General features: G+C 47.8%; 1 protein-coding gene and 1 non-coding gene across 2 annotated transcripts; both read right to left on the bottom strand.

Moving 5' to 3' along the window:
• Positions 1–37: 37 nt before the first annotated feature.
• LOC122684366 (translation initiation factor IF-2-like) lies at positions 38–14,866 on the bottom strand. The gene is made up of 3 exons (XM_043888429.1): positions 14,247–14,866; positions 12,878–12,943; positions 38–492 (listed from the first exon to the last, which is right to left on the bottom strand). The coding sequence occupies exons 1-3, from the start codon at positions 14,491–14,493 to the stop codon at positions 452–454; spliced, it is 354 nt and encodes a 117-aa protein (XP_043744364.1). The 5' UTR covers positions 14,494–14,866; the 3' UTR covers positions 38–451.
• Positions 14,867–17,273: 2,407 nt separating this feature from the next.
• LOC122684546 lies at positions 17,274–17,380 on the bottom strand. The gene has a single exon (XR_006338088.1). It is a non-coding gene; the product is annotated as a U6 spliceosomal RNA (small nuclear RNA).
• Positions 17,381–19,022: the final 1,642 nt, after the last annotated feature.

The following is a 19,022-nucleotide window of genomic DNA, read 5'->3' as shown; positions in this document are numbered from 1 at the left end:
GATACAGTATGATATCATTTATATGTGGAATCTGAAAAACCAACAAACTAGTGAATATTTATTTTAAAAAGAAGCAGATCTACAGCTGTGGGGAACAAACCAACGACTACCAGTGGGAAGGGGGCAACAGGGAGGGGCAAAATAGGAGCAGGGGATGAAGAAATTTTAAGATATCTGCATAAAGTGAGAAAACAAAGCAGAGAACAGAGCCCAGAGCAGACGGTGAAAGGAAGGGCCGCGTCCTCAGGCTGGGCTCCCTCCCGCCGCTGCTGCTGCAGGCGGGCACCGCCACTGCCCTTACTCAGGACGGTGCAAACGCTGGACCCTGAGCCAGGACAGAGTCAGGACGGCCGGAGTGGACGCTCCAGACGCGCCCGGGCAGCAGAGATGAGGGCATCTCACGTGGGCGTCTCGTGCCATCTCTGTCCCACGAGCAGCCCCGACTGCGTCTTCAGCGATCAAAGCGAGGAAGAAACCAGGCCATTTCTCCTCCTGCCAGAAGATTAAGGTTCAAGCTTGTGAAGCAGTCCTCAACCAGTAGCTGTGTAACTGCCTGTTCTGAACTCAGAGTCCAGCAGACCAGCATTTCTAATTCTGAAAGTCTGGCACCTCTCAACCTCTAGCGAGCACATAAATCCCCTGAAGTCTTGCGACGCACAGACACGGGTGCGGCGGCCCCGGGTGGGCCCGAGAGTCAGCACTCCCGACGCGGCGCTGACGGCGTACGGGGACCACTCGCTGGGCGATGTTCCGGAACTCGCACCAGGAGCTGATCCGGATCCCCAGGCATGCCGGGAGGGGTGGCAGCCCACAGCTCTCACCATTCGTTAAGCTCTGGCAGGGGCAGGAGGGCGCAGTTAGAAACCCCACAGGTTGACGGAGATGATGGCTCAACGTGAGGACCTGAAACTGAGTCTTCTGAGAAGGACTGCACTGTCCCGGCCGGGACTCCCCCGGGCTTCCAGGACACAGGGAACTCACCGCAGAGCACTGAGAGCAGCCCCCTTAAGCGTTCGTTTATCAAGCACCCACTCCGAGCCAGACACCAAGCTAAGCACTCTTAGCTACATTACGACCCCAGGGTTCATTATTTACTTACTTCTCCACAGCAATGCACCCTGAACAAGCGAATGTATTACCATAAGCCTGGGACATAATTCAAACCTACTGTTCATTATTCAAACCTACTCCTCCAAGCCAGGCTTCAACAATACGTGAACCAAGAACTTCCAGATGTTCAAGATGGATTTAGAAAAGGCAGAGGAACCAGATCAAATTGCCAACATCGATGGATCATGGGAAAAGTAAGACAGTTCCAGAAAAATATCTACTTCTGCTTCATTGACTACCCTAAAGCCTTTGACTGTATGGATCACAACAAACTGTGGAAAATTCTTAAAGAGGTGGGAATAGCAGACCACCTTGCCTGTCTCCTGAGAAACCTGTATGCAGGTCAAGAGGCAACACTTAGAACCGGATATGGAACAACAGACTCGTTCACGAATGGGAAAGGAGTACATCAAGGCTGTACATTATCATCCTGCTTATTTAGCTTATATGCAGAGTACATCATGGGAAATGCTGGGCTGGGTGAAGCACAAGCTGGAATTAAGAATACCAGGAGAAATACCAATAACCTCAGATATGCAGATGACACCACCCTTATGGCTTAAAGTGAAGAGGAACTAAAGAGCCTCTTGATGAAGGTGAAAGAGGAGAGGGAAAAAGTTGGCTTAAAACTCAACTTTCAAAAAACGAAGATCATGACATCCAGTCCCATCACTTCACAGCCTATGGAGGGGAAACAATGGAATCAGTGAAAGACTTTATTTTCCTGGGCTCCAAAATCACTGCAGATGGTGACTTCAGCCATGAAATCAAAAGATGCTTGCTCCATGGAAGAAAAGCTATGACCAACCTAGACAGCATATTGAAAAGCAGAGACATTACTTTGCCGATAAAGGTCCATCTAGTCAAAACTATGGTTTTTCCAGTAGTCATGTATGGATGTGAGAGTTGGACCATAAAGAAAGCTGAGCGCTGAAGAATTGATGCTTTTGAACTGTGGTGTTGGAGAAGACTCTTGAGAGCCCCTTGGACTGCAAGGAGATCCAACCAGTCCATCCTAAAGGAAATCAGTCTTGAGTGTTCATTGGAGGGACTGATGTTGAAGTTGAAACTCCAATCCTTTGGCCACCTGATGCAAAGACTCATTGGAAAAGACCGTGATGCTGGGAAAGATTGAGGGCGGGAGGAGAAGGGGATGACAGAGGATGAGATGTTTTGATGGCATCACCGACTCCATGGTCATGAGTTTGGGTAAACTCCGGGAGTTTGTAATGGACAGGGAGGCCTGACGTGCTGCAATTCATGGGGTTGCAGAGTCAGACACAACTGAGCGACTGAACTGAATATAATAATAATTTCTATTAGGAGCAATGATATTCAGGTTTTCCTTTTAGATAAAACCACAGGCTCTGAGTCTATAGGGTTTCAAATCCATCTTTATCTGATCATGAGTTCCTAAAAAAAGCTGTTCCTATAAATCACTCGAGATTTGACTCCAAAATGGTAGGTCTTGTCTGGAGTTTTCTTCTGGGAAAGGGAGAGTACCGTGTTCCCGGCCACCCCCAGGGCAGCATCGCTGGGTGGGCAGCGTCCTTAGTGGGTCAGATGGGACTGGCCTGCTCAGACGCCCTGCTCGGGCTCACAGCGGCTCACGCGCTCAGAGTAGATGCCAAGTCTCCACCAAGCTGGTGTCACCAAACACTTGCTTTAGTTAACACGTGGACACGGGAGATCTATTGCAAGTCCCGGTGAGTCCTTTTACGGTCTGCTGTCCAGATTCTCCAGACTTGGGGGGAGGCGGTCAGCTCCCTCCCTGAGCGGGGGTGCTGTGGGGGCAGGCCTGGGATGGACACGGGTCTGGAAGACACAAGAGACATGGCAGAATCTAGCCTACCCTGCATGATCTGGCTGGCTGACCATAGTGACAGGTTTCAAAAACTCGAAAGGCAAGCGAAGATTTCCCTAAAGAGAAACGGTATAAACATTTAACTTCTTAGAAATGTTCTTCAAGAGGTGTGTTTTGATGGCGCTAAAAACAGGGCTATGTCAGCCCTCTCCTGCCTTCTGAAGAGAGTGGGCTCCACTCCCTAGAGGGTGTGAGAGGCTGCCCTCTCACTTCCAGGCCCCACGTCTGGGCGCCGACCTCTGCCCCAGCAGTGCGCTGGAAGCACTCGCGTGGGTCCTCCGCCAATCCCGCACGCACCTGGGAGGAGGCAAAGTCACAAAGGAGAACAGCGAGGAGCCCCACGGTTACCCGGCCAGGAAGCGATGGAACGAGATGGGACCCCAGGACTCCTTCATGCGCTTAGTAAACATAAAGCCCTAACTCCAGACCCAGTGTGTCTGGAAGACGTACTGCCCAGAGCCGCTGGCTTTACGGCCGCACCCCCACAGACCTTCACTAACATCCACACGTGCTGCCCGGGGACAGTGAGCCTCCGGAAACAGAGGTGAGGAGGGAGACGATGAGCTAGTATGGAGACCCTAACTGGGCGCTGCACGCTGCTTTCCTGCTTAGCATTCCCAGCCTTTCCACCAGCAAGGCGCTACCCCGATTCTACGCATGCGCAGACTGAGGCCCGGGGGAGATGAAACTTGGCCCTAATACATGCCGTGCATATGAGGATTAGATTTCAACTCAAACGTTCCCTTCAAGTGATCCATGCTCTTCCCCTATGTGACCATATCAAGGGGTCTCAGAATGGGACTACAGGCAAGGCGAGCCTTTCTGGAGGTTGCTAGAAAGATCCAGAGCCTGGCCAGATGTCCATGAGGAATAAGGCCATGGGACAGTAGGGAGGAAAATCACCAGAGAGGGAGTTGAAGGAAGCTGCCTGCTCTGTCATCCTGTCCAAGGCCAGGCCTAGGCCGGAACAAAGCTGCTTTGTCTCCTTCTCAGATCCGACTGAAGTCAGAGTGTTTAGGTACTTTTAAGGAAAAATCAGAAATTTAACTGCTTTTTCGGATAAACTGGTGAAGTTTTATTTACCCAGGTGGCTCAGTGGTAAAGAATCTGCCTGCCAATGCGGGAGATTCCATCCCTGAGTTGGGAAGATCCCCTGGAGGGGAACATGGCAACCCACTCCAACAGTCTTGCCTGGAGAATTCCATGGACAGAGGAGCCTGGCGGGCTCTAGTCCATGGGGTCACAGAGAGTCAGACACGACTTAGCAACTGAACAACTACAGTTAGTTTTCCCCCCAATTCTGTTCTCCCTGTCTTTCTGAACACAAGGTCACTCAGCTGGAGAATAAACTTTCAAAAATGGGAAATCAAATGGATTTTTATCATGGTTACTTTTAACTAAGAATCAAGAAATCATTAGTTTGAACCAAAGCTAAATCCTTGCTGAGAGTTTTTGCATCCATATTCACAAGAGATGTCCGTCAGTCGTTTTCATGTCAATACATTGTGAGATCTTCGTCTGGCTTTGGCGTCAGCAAATTGGCCTCAAAAGGTGAGTTGGAAAGTGCTCTTGCCTCTTTTCTTTTTTTAGAAGTTTGTGAAGAATTGTTATTAATTTTAAAACAATACTTGGTAGAATTCAGTGGTGAAGCCACCTAACTGGATTTTTCTCTTGGGGAGTCTTTTAAATTAATAATTCATTCTCTTCATTTTTTACAGGTCTATTCAGATTTTCTATTCTTGAGTTAGTCTTGTGAATGTGTTTCTAGGAAACTTCCCACTTAATTGAGGTTAATTTGCTGGCATGCTGCTGCTGCTGCTAAGTCACTTCAGTCGTGTCCGACTCTTCGCGACCCCATAGACGGCGACCCACCAGGCTCCCCCGTCCCTGGGATTCTCCAGGCAAGAACACTGGACTGGGTTGCCATTTCCTTCTCCAATGCGTGAAAGTGAAGTCGCTCAGTTGTGTCTGACTCTTTGCGACCCCATGGACTGCAGCCTACCAGGCTCCTCCGTCCATGGGATTTTCCAGGCAAGAGGACTGGAGTGGGGTGCCATTGCCTTTCCCATGTTGGCATGCAGTTGTTCTTAATATTTGCTTACAATCCTTTTTCCCCTATAAATCAGAAGTAATGTCCTTTCTTGCATTTCTGATCTAATAATTTGAATATTCTCTTTTCCTTGGTCAACCTAGCTAAATTGGTCAATTTGGTTGGGTTTTTTTGGTTTGTTTGTTTGTTTTTTTAGCACTTCCAGTTGTGTGGAGAAAGTTAGTGGCCACAGAGGCCCCTTTACCCCTGGCCTTTATGTAATTATGTATTACACCTCTGTATACATCACATACACTAGACTGTATACATCACACACACATACAACAGACTTTATTTTTTGTTTTTAATCATAAACATTTTAAAAACTCAAAAACCCTAGTCTACTATATTACTTACACAATTGCCTTTTCTGATGTTTCCTTTACTCCTGGTTTTTCCTGTTTTCCTCTGGTATCCTATATCTTTTTTGTCTGAAAAACTTCCTTTAGCGAGTCTTTCAGAGCAGGTCTCCTACCAACGGGTCTTCTGTCTCTCCTTCATTTAAGGGGATCTTTCTTTCTCCCTTCTTCCTGAAAGACACTGTCACTGTGTGTAGCATCGCTTCTAATGAGAAATCTGCACGCGTTTGAACCTTTGATCAGCGATAAAGACTGCATTCTGTGGCTGCCCTCGAGGCTTCTTTTGTGGAGTTTTCAGTAGTTTGATCATCATGGGTCTAGAATATGAATTTGGTGTGAGGTTGCAGGGTGTCCAGTTTGAAGCTTCCTGAGGTTCTTGAACCTGTAGGCTTCCATGTTTTGCCAGATTCAGTAAGGTTTTGCCATTATTTCTTCAAATATGTTTTCTGTTACACTCTTTCTCATCTCTTTCTGGTATTCCTATGATACAGATTTTGGTGATATCGCAAAGTTCCCTGACCCTGTTCATGTTTTCCTGTGTCTTTTCTCTGTCGTCCAAGCCAGATAATTTTGTAGAACCGTTCGCACGTTCAGGGACTCCTTCTGTTGTCCTTGTTCCGCTACTGAACCCATTCAGTGAGAACTTTGTCTCCTTTTTTGAAATTTTCAATTCTGACGTTCGTTTACTTTTCCTTGGTGCTTCTCTTTCTTGGCTGATAATTTCCGTCTTTCCACTCAGGAAGCATTATCACGGCAGCCACTCTGACGTCTTAGGCTGAACATTAAGATTACTAACCAACGGGTCTACACTTGAGACATTTTCGATGTTAAAGTTTCCATATCTCTTTTATAAAGGTAAACTTAATTAACAAGAGCACTCCACCTCTGAATCATCTTACTAAGTGGGGTTTTACCTCAAACAAGTTTGGCTGAATAAAGGTCGATGGACAAGAACACCTACACTATGATTGCTATTACATAACTGAACACAGGCTTAGAGTATAAATAATTTCTAAAACCACAGAGGCCAAACCACAGTGGAAAATTCAGCTACTCTGGAGAGAAACAGCAAAATTATCTTCTGCAAAATTTCCTATTCAGGTATGCATTCGACAGTGGCCTATATTTCTAATGCTTCTTAAAGTCCACACAATTAAAGAGCTAGTCTCTATGAGAAAAAAAAAAATGTACATTTTTGGAAAGATTTTGCCTCTTTGGTTCTGGATTTAATATCACAGACAGGCTTTAAACACTAGTGAGATATTTAAAGTATTAACAGGATAGATTTCACTTCTTTTTCAATACACAAATATAGACCTCTGAGGATTTTGAAGATTTTTTTTTTAATCAACTCATTTTTTGAGAATTACTTAGGTTGAGGAGTGGCCATCACTGGTGAAAATAACCTTACACATTAATACATCCCCCTCCCTGCCTCTCATATTCTAGTAACCTCAGAACGGAGCAGGGAAAGTCTGCTGCAAGCCAGCAGCTTAGGAAATTGATGTGTCCACACCGCAGCAGTTGAGGACATTTCTTCCCAGGAAGCTTCCGTGGCCAGCTGATCCAGAAACGTCAGTCGCCAACAGAAGAGAGAACTGTGAGTGGTGGTCACGGCTGACCCATGAACCCCAGCTGACCACCCGCTTCCGAGAAGAGGCCAGAGGCACAGGGAGCACAGCTCTTCCACCGCGGGGAGCACTGGTCCCACGTGGTCGCCGCCCCCCCGACGTCCAGCCGGTCCTCCCAGCCCTCACCCTCCCTGCCCTGCCCCCTCCCTCTCCTCCACACGTCTCCTGACCGACTTCTCTTGTCACTTTCTCCTTTGTCTCTCCTCTGATTTCCTGCTCCACCCTTACTTGACCATAATGAATCAACTGGATATGTATTTCTCTGTTCTTAGAAAGTTAGCCATTTTACAGACTTTTAAATTTTGCAAAATCATGTTTGCAAATAAGCAGAAATAATGTTTGCTTAAACACTCTATTTCCAAGTTTCCTGCATCCTCTATTTTCTCAGAAAAAAAAAATTTTTAAATGTTCTCTGCTGTTTCTGAGGAGATCCGTTGCCAAATATTTTTATAAGCCCATGGCAATTGTTTTTTCCTTTTTCAAAGAAATGGAAATAGCGGCAGATAAATACCACCTCCTGCTCCAGTGGTAAGACTTCAAAATGCACACTGGGTAAGTGACCTAGTTTGACTGGTTGCTGCTACTAGGCATATCACACACATGATGCCACTTAATACCTAAACACGAACAGAAAAACGTGACTCAGTTTTAGGCAGGTGGGTTTTTTAGGGAGAAGGTTGCTTTTAACACATTAATTTCAGTAGTAACTCTCAGTAACTCTGAGCAAGACTCACCAGACGACAGTGTGCGGCCCTGATGTGTCCTCAGAGCATGTCGGCTGAGGGCAGAGATGCCCCCTCTGCTTTCTTTACAAAGCGCAGCTTTCCTGTGCCAGCTGGTTACACCTTCTGGGCAGCATGCTGACCCCAACAACAGAGGTGCCCAGTCCAGCAGCTCCCAACAAGGTAGGTGTTAAAGGAAAATTGTTCTTTTCAAATTTCAGAGCTTGATTATATATTATGGGGGGGGAGCAGCTTTCCACTGCCCCCTCCTCAGCCCAAATAAAATTAAATTAAACCAAATAAAATTACTAAAGCTTCCACTCATGAAAGATATTTCAAAAACTTCACATAAGTCAGAGGTTAGCATTCATCTTCCTGTAGAAACGTGTCTAGAAGTGTAGAGAGCAAGGGACCAAGCTCCAAAAGTCTCCTCACTGCCCAACTCTCAGTCTCAACTCTGCTTCCTGGTCTGAGTCTTTGCAGCACACACCCCAGGCCACCTTCTGAACTCATCACATTCTGGACATTTCACAGTTTCTTGAACAATCACAGACAGCTATGGAAGGTTCCTGCCTACACTTTATTTAAGTTCAAGTGGAGGAGTCCAAATTGAGAGAAATCCCAGTACACAGCCCAGCATATGACAACTTCAACAAAGGAGAAATGAGAGTGCCCTGAGTCCTTCCATGACACTGCCCCTGGAACAAGTGGCCTGGGAACAGGAAAGGGCTGAATCAGGATACGCTGCCAACTAACAGGTGGGTGGGGGTGTCATTCGCTGCAGAGTCGTCAAGCGGAAGCTCACCGGTCCCCCTCTAGCAACAGTTCCGGGGACCCTGTCCGCTGAGAGGCACAGTTCCCTTTTCATACGATTTTCCCAAATCCCCACCTCACTTTATGGCCATGGGTTCTCTAAAAGACATAAAAATGATATAAAGTAAAATTTATAATAGGTAATTCTTGGATTTGTAACAAGCATAGAGATAATAACAGTAATAGAACATAATCAAGGGAGGAGGGAGTAAAACTATGTAGGAGAGATAATTCAGTGGAAATAATTTAGGATAAACCCAAAAAAGATGCTTTTAAGAAGTACATTGTAAGCCCTAGGGCAACCACTAAGAAAATAACTTTCAAAAGATACTGACAATACATAGGAAGGTGGTTAAGAGAGCAGATCCTAACAGTAATTCTTCATCACAGGGAGAATTATTTTTCTTTTTATTGTATCTATATGAGATGATGGATATTTACTAAACCTACTGTGGTAATCATTATTTTATGATGCAGGATGTAAATCAAACCATCATGCTGGACTGATCACCTAAAACATACATAGTAATGTATGTGGAAAAGACACACACATATACAGTGAGCACAGCAGGAATTAAGTTATCACACTAGGAAAGAATCACCTGATGCAAAAGAAAGCAGTAAAGAAAGAACAGAAAAACAGAAAAACAAAAAGTTCATGGCATATATAAAAAACAAAAAAGTGCAACTTGTAGCCGTAAATCAAACTATATCAATAATAACACTAAATGTGGACGGATTAAACAACCCAAGCAAAAGTTAGAGGTTATTTAGATTCAGAGATACAAACGGGCTGAAAGGAAAAGGTATCTCATGCAAACAGCTACCATAGGAACAAGAAAGTTTATACCGGTATCGGGCAAAATGATCTTAAAACAAACAAAGACAAAGTGCTAGAGATGAAGGGCATTTTATGATAAAAGGCCCGTCCATTCAGGAAAATGTAACAATCACCTAAGAGAAGAATTCTGGCACATAGGCGTTTTGGACCGATGAGAGAACTGAAGGAAGAAACAGATAGTTAAACAGTAACAGTTGGAGATTTCAACACCCTGTTTTCAGTAACGGACAGAAAAACTAAGATCAAGGAAACAGAAAACCTGAACAGCACTGCTAACCAACTAGACCTAAAGACGTCCGTAGAACACTCTAGCTAACGGCAGCAGAACACAGCTTCCTAAGGGAACATGAACCACGCTCCAGGTGCGAACCCAAACCCCAGGGCAATACGACTCCGTGTCCACCAGAACGGCTACGTTCAGACAGAGAGATGCTCACGAGCGCTGGAGAGGACGTGGAGAAACTGCTGGGGACGTCAAACGCTGCAGCTCCTCGGAGCGCAGTTTAGCATTTCCTCAAAATACTAAGCATGGGCTTCCTACATGACTCAGAAATTCCACGTCCATGTATGTCCTCAGGAGAAAACATGTCCTCACAAAGACTTGCATGTGAATAGTGTGTGAATACTCCTAGCAGTGTTATTCATAACAGCAACAAGTGGGAACAACTCAAATGTCCATCAGCTTACAAACTGACACATCAGACATGTTATATCCAGATACCCACGCAGCAGGATGTTATTTCACAATGAAAAGAAGGTAGGCAGATGCTGCCACATGGATAAACCTTGAGAACATTATGCTAAGTGAAATGAGCCAATCACAAAAGAAAACATTAATACAACATACTGCTTAATCCCACTTATTAAGAACAGGCCCAGAGTAGGTAGAGAGACAGGAAGTGGCTGTCTTGGGGGAAGGTTGGAGGGGTGTGTAAAAGGGCAAATGACTGCCAGAGGGTATGAGGTTCTTTTTGGTGGAGAAGGAAATGTTTCCGAACTGATTATGGTGGTGGTGTGGAGCAACTCCGTGAGCAGACGGTGCCCTTTGTGGTGTGTGAGTGTCTTGATAAGCTGTTACGATAACTCCGGGAAGTGCCGGGCCCTGCATTACGGCACGTTCTGGCCTGAGGGGCACACCGCACCCTTTCTCTGGCCCAAAGTGTCTCAGCTATTCCAGCTCACTGCTTGCCCGCTTCTTCTTGGCTGAGTTACGCCAGTGACTGGGCATCGGACTCTAAACCTCAGAGAAAATGTTTTTGTATTTTGCATGGTTAGGGCTCTCTGAGCAATTTTTACTGGGACCTTGGACAAAGGACAGGCCTTAGATGTTACTGCATAGAGACTCGCCTTTCTCATGGTCTGTGCTTATATTTCAAAAGGGTTTGAGCCCCAGGAGCCATGAAGATATTCCAGGGGTCTCTCCTCCTGGAGACATTTAATTGCATCCCAAAGAACAAGAACCCAGGAGTCTTTCCCCTTTCTCCCTGAGAATTTATTTATATTGAGGGAATCAAATTCCCTTCCCTGTCTCAGGGGAAAGATCCATGTTCATAAAGCCTGCAGATCCTTATTTGGGGGGCTTCTCACCTACAACTCCCAAGAGGCAAAAAGGAATTGGAGAATTCTTCAGACTGTCCCCTAAAGATTCAGAAAAAGAGAACAGGATTCCTGAGGAGGCTGGAAGCGGTGGCTTGGGAAAAGCAAAGAGAAAAGCATGTCCTTTGCCACCTGATCACACAGATGACAAGAAAGAACAGAACTTTCTTGCTCATCCTTGACGGACGTCTCCTGTTTTCTCTGGTATTCTAGGATATAAATTTGCATAAATGCATTTGTTCCAATTAGTTTTGCTGAGTAGGCATTTAATTTTAAAAATGAGGCTTACATTTAGTTATTCAAAAGCAAGCAATTATGATATTGCAAAGTTTGTAAGATTAATTACAGTTAACACAGTTATTTGCTTTCCTTTACCTATTATTAAGCTTTTTCTTGTTAAAATTATTATGTGATATTCTAATTATGAATCTGATGTATTTGAGATTTGCTTAGATCTTTGTACTGTTGCCATTTTATTGGTATTTGATTATTGGAATGATGCCATAGTTTTCCTTTTATTTGCTTTTTTTAAAAAAAAGCAGAGGTAGATTTTTGCACATTTAAAAATTCAGTGTTAATTAAACTGAACCTATTATACCCTTTTGAAGAAAGGGGGGCCAAAGATGCAATGTTGCAAAAATCTGGATGGCTATCTACCTTCTTAGAAAAATTTAAGGGCAGTTTGGTCCTAAGGGTTTAAAGGGTTAATAAAGCTTCTGAAAACAACAAAATATATATATAAAATACTAGTAAAATCAGGCAGGAAAACTCCATAAACTCCTTTTTTTTTTTTTTGGCTGTGCCTGGTCTTTGTTGCTGTGAGGGCTACTCTCAAGTTGCGGTGCTCGGGCTTCTTGTTGCCGTGACTTGTCTCGTTGCAGAGTGCAGTCTCTAGGGTCTGGGGCTTCAGTAGCTGGGCATGTGGGCTCAGTAGTTGCGGCTTAGCTGCCCGTGGCATGTGGGATCCTCCTGGACCAGGGATTGAACCCATGTCCCCTGCATTGCAAGGCAGGATTCCTAACCACTGGGCCACCAGAGAAGCCCTCCATAGACTACTTTAAAAGAGAGAAATTTTCCTAGAATATACCTTTGGTTTAGTGTCATAGGGCTTCCCTGGTGGATCGGCTGGTAAAGAATCTGCCTGCAATCCAGGAAACCCTGGTTCCGTTCCTGGGTCAGGAAGATCCGCTGGAGAAGGGACAGGCTACCCACTCTAGTATTCCTGGGCTTCCCTGGTGGCTCAGATGGTAAAGAATCTGCCTGCAATGTGGGAGACCTGGGTTCAATCCCTGGGTTGGGAAGACCCCTGGAGAAAGGAACAGCTACCCACTCCAGTATTCTGGCCTGGAGAATTCCATGGACTGTATAGTCCATGGTGTTGCAAAGACCTGGACACAACCAAGCAACTTGTACTTCACTTCACCTACAACACAGCCCCCAGAAATGGGTGCAATGATGGCAGTTTGGCCCCCACCACATCACTGCAGAGGGGAGAGCTAGAACAAAGGAAGCAAACCTGGTTACTGCTCTCAGAAACAACCGGTCCCTGCCCAGGAAACCCACGTGTACTTTCAGGACGACACAAACAAACATGGGCGTGCATGATTACCGAGGCGTGTCCACTCCTGCCCTGACCACCTCAGCACCCAGTCTAGGCCCCTGTACAGATTTCAACCAAACCGTCAGTGCAAATTTACTACCTGGTCTGTCCGCAGTGAGCAGTGCCCCTCCTCAATCCGCCCAACCTGCTCTCTGAACCACATCCCGGTTCTGCTGGGGTATAGAAGCCGTGCGTTCTGCACGTCTTGTCTGAAAGGCTGAGGTCCCGCCTCTGCAACCTACACAGTCTTACCTGTAAGAGAGGGCTGTGTCGTTTCCACCAAGCTCTTGGGCGCATCACGTGGAGTCACGGCTGTCTCTGACGGAAGGACACAGCAGTGAGAAGAACAAAGTACCTGCCTTACGGAGCTTACGTCTCCTGGGAGAACACTCTGTGAACTGAGAAGGCTGTGGTCACAAGCAGCTGTTACTATGAATGGCAGTTATTTTAGTAACAGTTCCCAATGCATATTATTCTTTTAAGAGGCAAGGTAAAAACAAATGAGAATACATCTATCATTCCTTAAATTTCTCTGATATGTACTGAACAGTCTTGCTGGCCGAGAGACTTTGGGGGAGGGTTCTTTATAAAGTTTAATACAAGTTTAATACAATCTGATTTCTGACGAAGGAATAAAGGCAATTCAGTGGAGAAGGGGCAGTTGTTTCTCCAGTGGTGCTGAACAACTCAACAGCCATACGTAAACAGGTAAAGCTAGCCACGGATCTTACACCTTTCATAAAAATCAGCTCAAAACATATCACAGAGCTACATGTAAATCACAGTATCTCAAAAGGTGTAAAGAAAAAGAGGGGAAAATCTCGATGAACCTTGAGTTTGGTGATGAGTTTTTAGATATAAAACCAAAAGTACAATCCATACAAATAGAAGAAAAATCTCATACTCTGAACTTAATTCAAATTTAAAACATCTTTTCTGAGAAAGACTGATAGAATAAAATGGCAAGCCACAAGTGGGGAGAAAATATATGCAAAACACCTAATAAAGGACTTGAATCCAAAAATGTCAAATTTGGTCACGCAAGGGCCACTTTTTTACAGACTGCGGTGGTCCCTTGTGCTCTAAGTACCCAGGGGGGTGACCAGCTGAATTCTTAGCAGTGTTGCCGTCTCAGCCCCCAGCCCCACATGCAGAGAAGTGCCCTTAGCCCCCTGCAGTCCAGCAGGTCCCCAGTGGGGTCCGGTCAACAGGACATGCTGTGGGTGCTGCGGCGCTGACAGTGGGTGCAGGGCAGCTGGGCCCCACGCTTGGCAGCACCCCCCGCGGCACCGAGCCGAGACAGAGGAGCCGCGGCCTGCAGCCGCCCAGGAGCGGACCCACTGCGGGGTGTCTGGAAGCCGGGCTGACCTGCCCCACGGGAGACGGCCACCCGGGGCCACGGTGGACTTAACATGAGTGAAAAATCAACCTGCGATGGTTGATATTACAGCATGGACTTACTGTCTCATCAAGGGAGGAGGGTTAAGTCAGAGAACACAATCAGGGGATCCGCGCACAGCACGGAATCCGCTGACACGTGCTAAGTGCGGGCATTCCCCGTCACAAGGACCCCAGGGCAGGTCCGAGAGGAGCGCCTGTGCGGCCACCGCCACGCTCTCACCTTTGTCCAGCGGGCTGGGGAGCTTTCCACCACGAAGTCTGGACGCCCGCCCAGGGCCGAGGGCAGGAGGAGGCCTTGCGGCCCGGGGGGCTCCGTGTGGGAGCGGGCAGGGCCAGGCGCTGGGGGCGGGCGTCCGGGTGGGGGGTGCTGCAAGGGCACCAGGGGCCTCCTCTCTACCCGCCTGCCTAGGTTCCTGCCTGTGTTTTACCCCTGATTCTGCACCCTGGGTCTTTCTAAGAAACTGCATCTCTGTCTAAGCTGGGGAGAGACTGAGTCTGCAACTTGTAACCAGAACGGGCGGCATTCAACGACAGAGGCCGACAATGCGGCGGCGGACGCGCTGCCGAGCGCCTCCGCGCCGCGAAGCCCCTGGAGCAGGCTGAAGCCGGAAGGCGCTGGGCTCCCCCGGCCCATGGACCACCGGACCTGCGACCCCGGATGAGCGCCGCAGGCCGCACGCCCACCGCCCGCAGGCTGGTGGGGACCCGGGAAGAGACGGCGACATCGGACGCGGTAGAGGCCCCGTCACAGGTTCTCAGGACCCGAGTCTCACGGGGAAACTCGCAGTGTCTCAGCTGTCTGAGCTACCGAATCTGCTCCCGTTTCAGACACCGACGTACTTTCAATGGCCAGCGCTACCTGGTAACAGATTTAAACTGTTTTCCCATCTCCACTGTTTTCGGTAAGACTCTAGCCTACTCACCAGGGCAGGGCCTTGTTTAGCGGCCTGTAACATTTGGAATTACCTTCTTTTAGCGAAGGGACACGAAATTACTTATGCAAAACTAGCTATAAATATACATACTCTGAATAGACACAAAATCACAACAAATTACAAAATTTAACAATCTGATGAATACGACAAACATCACAAAACATAGGAAAGTATTTTCATGGGGTGCTTGATGTATTTTCACATTTTCCCTACATTGCTTTAACAGCATACTTGCTGATATCGCCTCTTCATATCAGAATGACTTTTAAAAATATCTATGGAGATAAGAAAATAATTTTACTCTAGAATGACTGATCAAAGTGGTTTTTCAACTACTGATATATTTTAAGAAGTTTCACTGAATGATGAATTACAATTCATTTTGCAAATGACATGTGTGTTAAGTTTGAGAACTGCCATCTTTTGGAAACCATTTTCAAGTTCTTTTTTACATATGAGTTTGGGATTTATAGCACTTCAATTTTTTTTCAGTGACTAGCAACATTTTAGGAACATAAATGCTCTCAACTTTATTCATTCACGTTTTTCATTAATGGTCTTGTCATAAACGGCATATCACAGTATTCTGTGGTCAGCAATAATGTCACATCAGTAGTAAATCTAAATGGTTTTAGTGTGTTTATGATTCACTCCTCTTCATTCACTGGATTATCAAACAATACAATAGCCTAGTGATTTATTTGTATTCAAAATCTAACTCATGAATTACTGTTTTGGTATAATCTGAAGAAGTATTTTGTCACAGTAAGTACCTTTTAATGTCGGGATAACTTCTGATGTTTCATCCTCAGGCTCATCACATAGACCTTAGCAGCGGGACTGAATAAAGAGGCTCGCCCTGTAAATTTAAGCCTGTGGAGCCCTCGGCATGCAGTGGCACAGACGTGTTTCCCCGTCTCCGTCACCAACTGCAGAGACCTGTGCACGCCTGGCGCCCGGCACTGTCAGTATCTGTAGGAACGCTGGTTTATTTCCCCCACGGCAGGGCATGCAGGGAGTCAACACTGGCATACTGAGCAAACAAAACACTTGCTTCCTCTAACCTGGGCCTTGAGAGAGGAGAAAGGGTCGGAGGGGCCCAGGTGTGTGTGATGGGGAAGGGGAGTCGGGGAAGGTGGTGCTCCCAGCCAAAGCACCAACACGCCAGGGCTGCAGGAGCGCCTTCCATCAAGGCCCAACCCCAGACTCAGTGTGGTGGGCGCCGCTCAGCGCTCTCCCTACCACGATTCAAACTTGTAGTCAGATAAAAACATCTGCGCCACACAGACCAAGAGGAGGGAGAGAGAAACGCTAAATGCTTCAAGTGGAAAGGGTGTTCCATTCATGAACACACCCCGTTTCAGAAGAGCTACTACTCAGCTTCACAAGCTATAAATGAGCTCAAAGAAAGGTTAGGGTCCATATCCAATAGCTGAGTGATTAATGAAGCAAACTGGCCTTTGCAGGAACTCAGTGTTTGAAAATTAAAACGTTCACAGGAAAAATAACTTCATCAAATCTGAAGATTTCGTAAACTGATAAAATGAAGCACTCGGGTTGAACTATCAGAAAAGAGCCCCGTAGGCGAGGCGGCCCCCACCCACCCACCGCCCCATCCCTCCTTCCTCTCCCCCCGCCCTGAGCTGCAGGCCCGGGGACCCCCCAGCCCTCTCTTCTTCCCGTTTCTGCGGAAGCAGGCTGACTTTCCCCAGCGCCACCATCTTTAGAAGCAAAGCCATGGCAAGGGCACCGCGCGTTCCACAAGGAAGGGTGGGGCCCCAGGTCCTCCCCCACTGCCGGGAGCAGCGCACACCGCCCCGGGGCCACGAGACCGAGACACCAGGCCCACTTCACACCTGGCTGTGGGGTCGATTTCCAACAGGCAGAAGGCTCCCTTTTCCAATCAGGATAGAAAGTCTATGTTCAAAACTCATCTTGCCTCCTCACTTTGTAGTCATTGCTCTGTTACTTCCAGCATCCAGTCAGGCAGTTTCATTCTCACTCCTTTAAAATGATCCTGGGGGACTTTTCTCCACACTAATCAGGGTCCACGCGGCCGTGGGCCTGGCTCCACTCACCCAGACACTCACGTGTCTCTGAACAGAAGCGCGCTTCTGCCAACGTCTCCTGCCTCAGCTGCAGCCCTGTGGATGGACACGAGCGTGCTGCGTCCTCAGCCTCCTGACCATCCTGCTTCCTCCTTGGTCGCCTCTGCCGTGCGTGCAGAGCCTTTTTGCCTTTCAGGCTACTCATCTTTTTGATGGAGTTCTCCCATCATTCAGCCGAATGATTTGACCCGTTTTTTTTTTTTTTTTAATATGGAACGCTTCACGAATTTGTGTGTCATCCTTGCGCAGGGGCCATGCTAATCTTCTCTGTATCGTTCCAATTTTAGTATATGTGCTGCCGAAGCGAGCACTGACCCGTTTTTAATTAAAAAATCCATTGTTCCTTTTCCACAGCAGTTTTAGATACAAACGGCCTCAAATCTCCAATCAGGTTTTTACAATTTCTTTGTTCTTGGAATTGTTGTCCCAGGATGCGCCATTCTGTCCGTCCATCTCAGCCTGCGTCCCACACTGCTCACTTTCCTCCCCGCCAGGGACCTGGGACCAGTGTGGATGGTCCATGGAGGTGCTGCCCTCCCTCCCTCTGCGCTGCTTCCCCAGACAGGCCCCTTCCTGCAACGGGGGCCGGCAGTGCGGACGTGTCAGGAGGTGAGGTGGGTGGAGGTGCAGGGACAGAGACCAGGTGGGGTCCCCGCAAGCCCCAGGCAGACCCTGGAGGGTGAGCGCTGCCCCGCAGGGCGCCCGCCTCTCCAGCGAGCGCTGTCCTCCGTGCCTGTTCCCCTGGCACGGCCAGCGGGCGGTCAGTCCAGCTACCTCGAGCCCTGCTTCTCTTGTGCCAGTGTCCACGCTGAGCCTCAGAACGGCTGTCTATATCCTTCACAAGCAATGTTCCTCCAACACTGGAGGCGGGGGGTGCAGCCAGGGCCCAGTGTCCAGGAGCCCACCTCTACTGAACACAAGCCCACGGCTCAGACTTGAGGCTGGCAGCCCCGGCAGGGCCCGGGGAAGGACGGCTGCCCCCCAAACCGCGCAGTGCTCTCCTTGGGCAGCAGCCGCCGGGTCGCACGCTGCGTGCCCCGCCCCACCCCTGCTCCGAGCGAGGAGAGCCTGCTCCTGTTGCCCTGGCCTCGTACTGAGCTGTCCGCAGGCTGAACGCTGCCCCAGGGACCCAGGGTGCACGCTGGTTAGCAGGCCAGCTCCCACGGAGCTTACAGATGCCCACTCGGCACAGCTCAGGCGGCACGGAGTAGGTACCCAGGGCAAACAGGGCTGTGACAGGGCGGCAGGAAAACGCACCCCCTTCAGGCTGGAGCTTCTCTGAGAACGAGACAGACAAGGCAGCGGCAGGGCTCCGGGGGAAGGAGGCGAGGACACCCCGAAACGGCCGCCTGGGCAGCCGGCAGCGGCACACAGGCTCGAGCGGCAGGTGCCGGCGTGCACTGGGGTGAGAACAAGGAAGCGTGAAGGGGCCAGGGGCCGGGGGCATCAGATCGGGACAAGGGCAATGCGGGGGTGGCGGCGGCTGGTCACCGTCACTGCAGAATATGAGTGTGAGCTCCTATTTTAATCATCATCAATGAAGCGAGACTTTTATTGGCATCTGACAAAAAAAATTTGAAAAACTCCATTGTAAAATTCAAGCTTTATGGTAAAAATGCTATTTCCTGGCTTAGTATTTCAATGTGTATTTCTTGCTGTTTAGTCACTATGTTGGGCCCAACCATTCTGCAACCCCATGGACGATAGCCCACCAGGCTCCTCTGTCCATGGAATTCTCCCATGTATTTCTTAACAAAAAGAAAATACTAATCACAAGCAAAACTTGGTCTAATCAAGGAACACATGTGGAAACAGCTTTTTCAGAGCGCAATTTGAAGCTACTAAATCTACTGCATCAGACGGACGCAGCGTGTGACGACAGTCTCCTACTTAAACATCTTTCTCCCCATCCCCCCAAAAGATCACTCTAGGGGTAACAGAAAAACGACAAAT

The sequence above is a fragment of the Cervus elaphus genome, chromosome 26 (genome assembly GCF_910594005.1).
Source record: "Cervus elaphus chromosome 26, mCerEla1.1, whole genome shotgun sequence".
Taxonomy (NCBI): domain Eukaryota; kingdom Metazoa; phylum Chordata; class Mammalia; order Artiodactyla; family Cervidae; genus Cervus; species Cervus elaphus.
Note: the sequence above shows the minus strand (reverse complement) of the source record. Positions and strands in the feature narration are given on the sequence as shown.

What these genes read in the sequence shown, in the direction of transcription:
- LOC122684366 (XM_043888429.1), bottom strand. Translation starts at nt 14,493, where the DNA reads ATGCAGTTTCTTAGAAAGACCCAGGGTGCAGAATCAGGGGTAAAACAC. An exon ending in CCCCAGCCCGCTGGACAAAG is followed by an intron (nt 12,944 to 14,246) that starts GTGAGAGCGTGG and finishes TCCTTCCGTCAG; the next exon opens with AGACAGCCGTGACTCCACGT. An exon ending in GACACAGCCCTCTCTTACAG is followed by an intron (nt 493 to 12,877) that starts GTAAGACTGTGT and finishes ATCTTCTGGCAG; the next exon opens with GAGGAGAAATGGCCTGGTTT.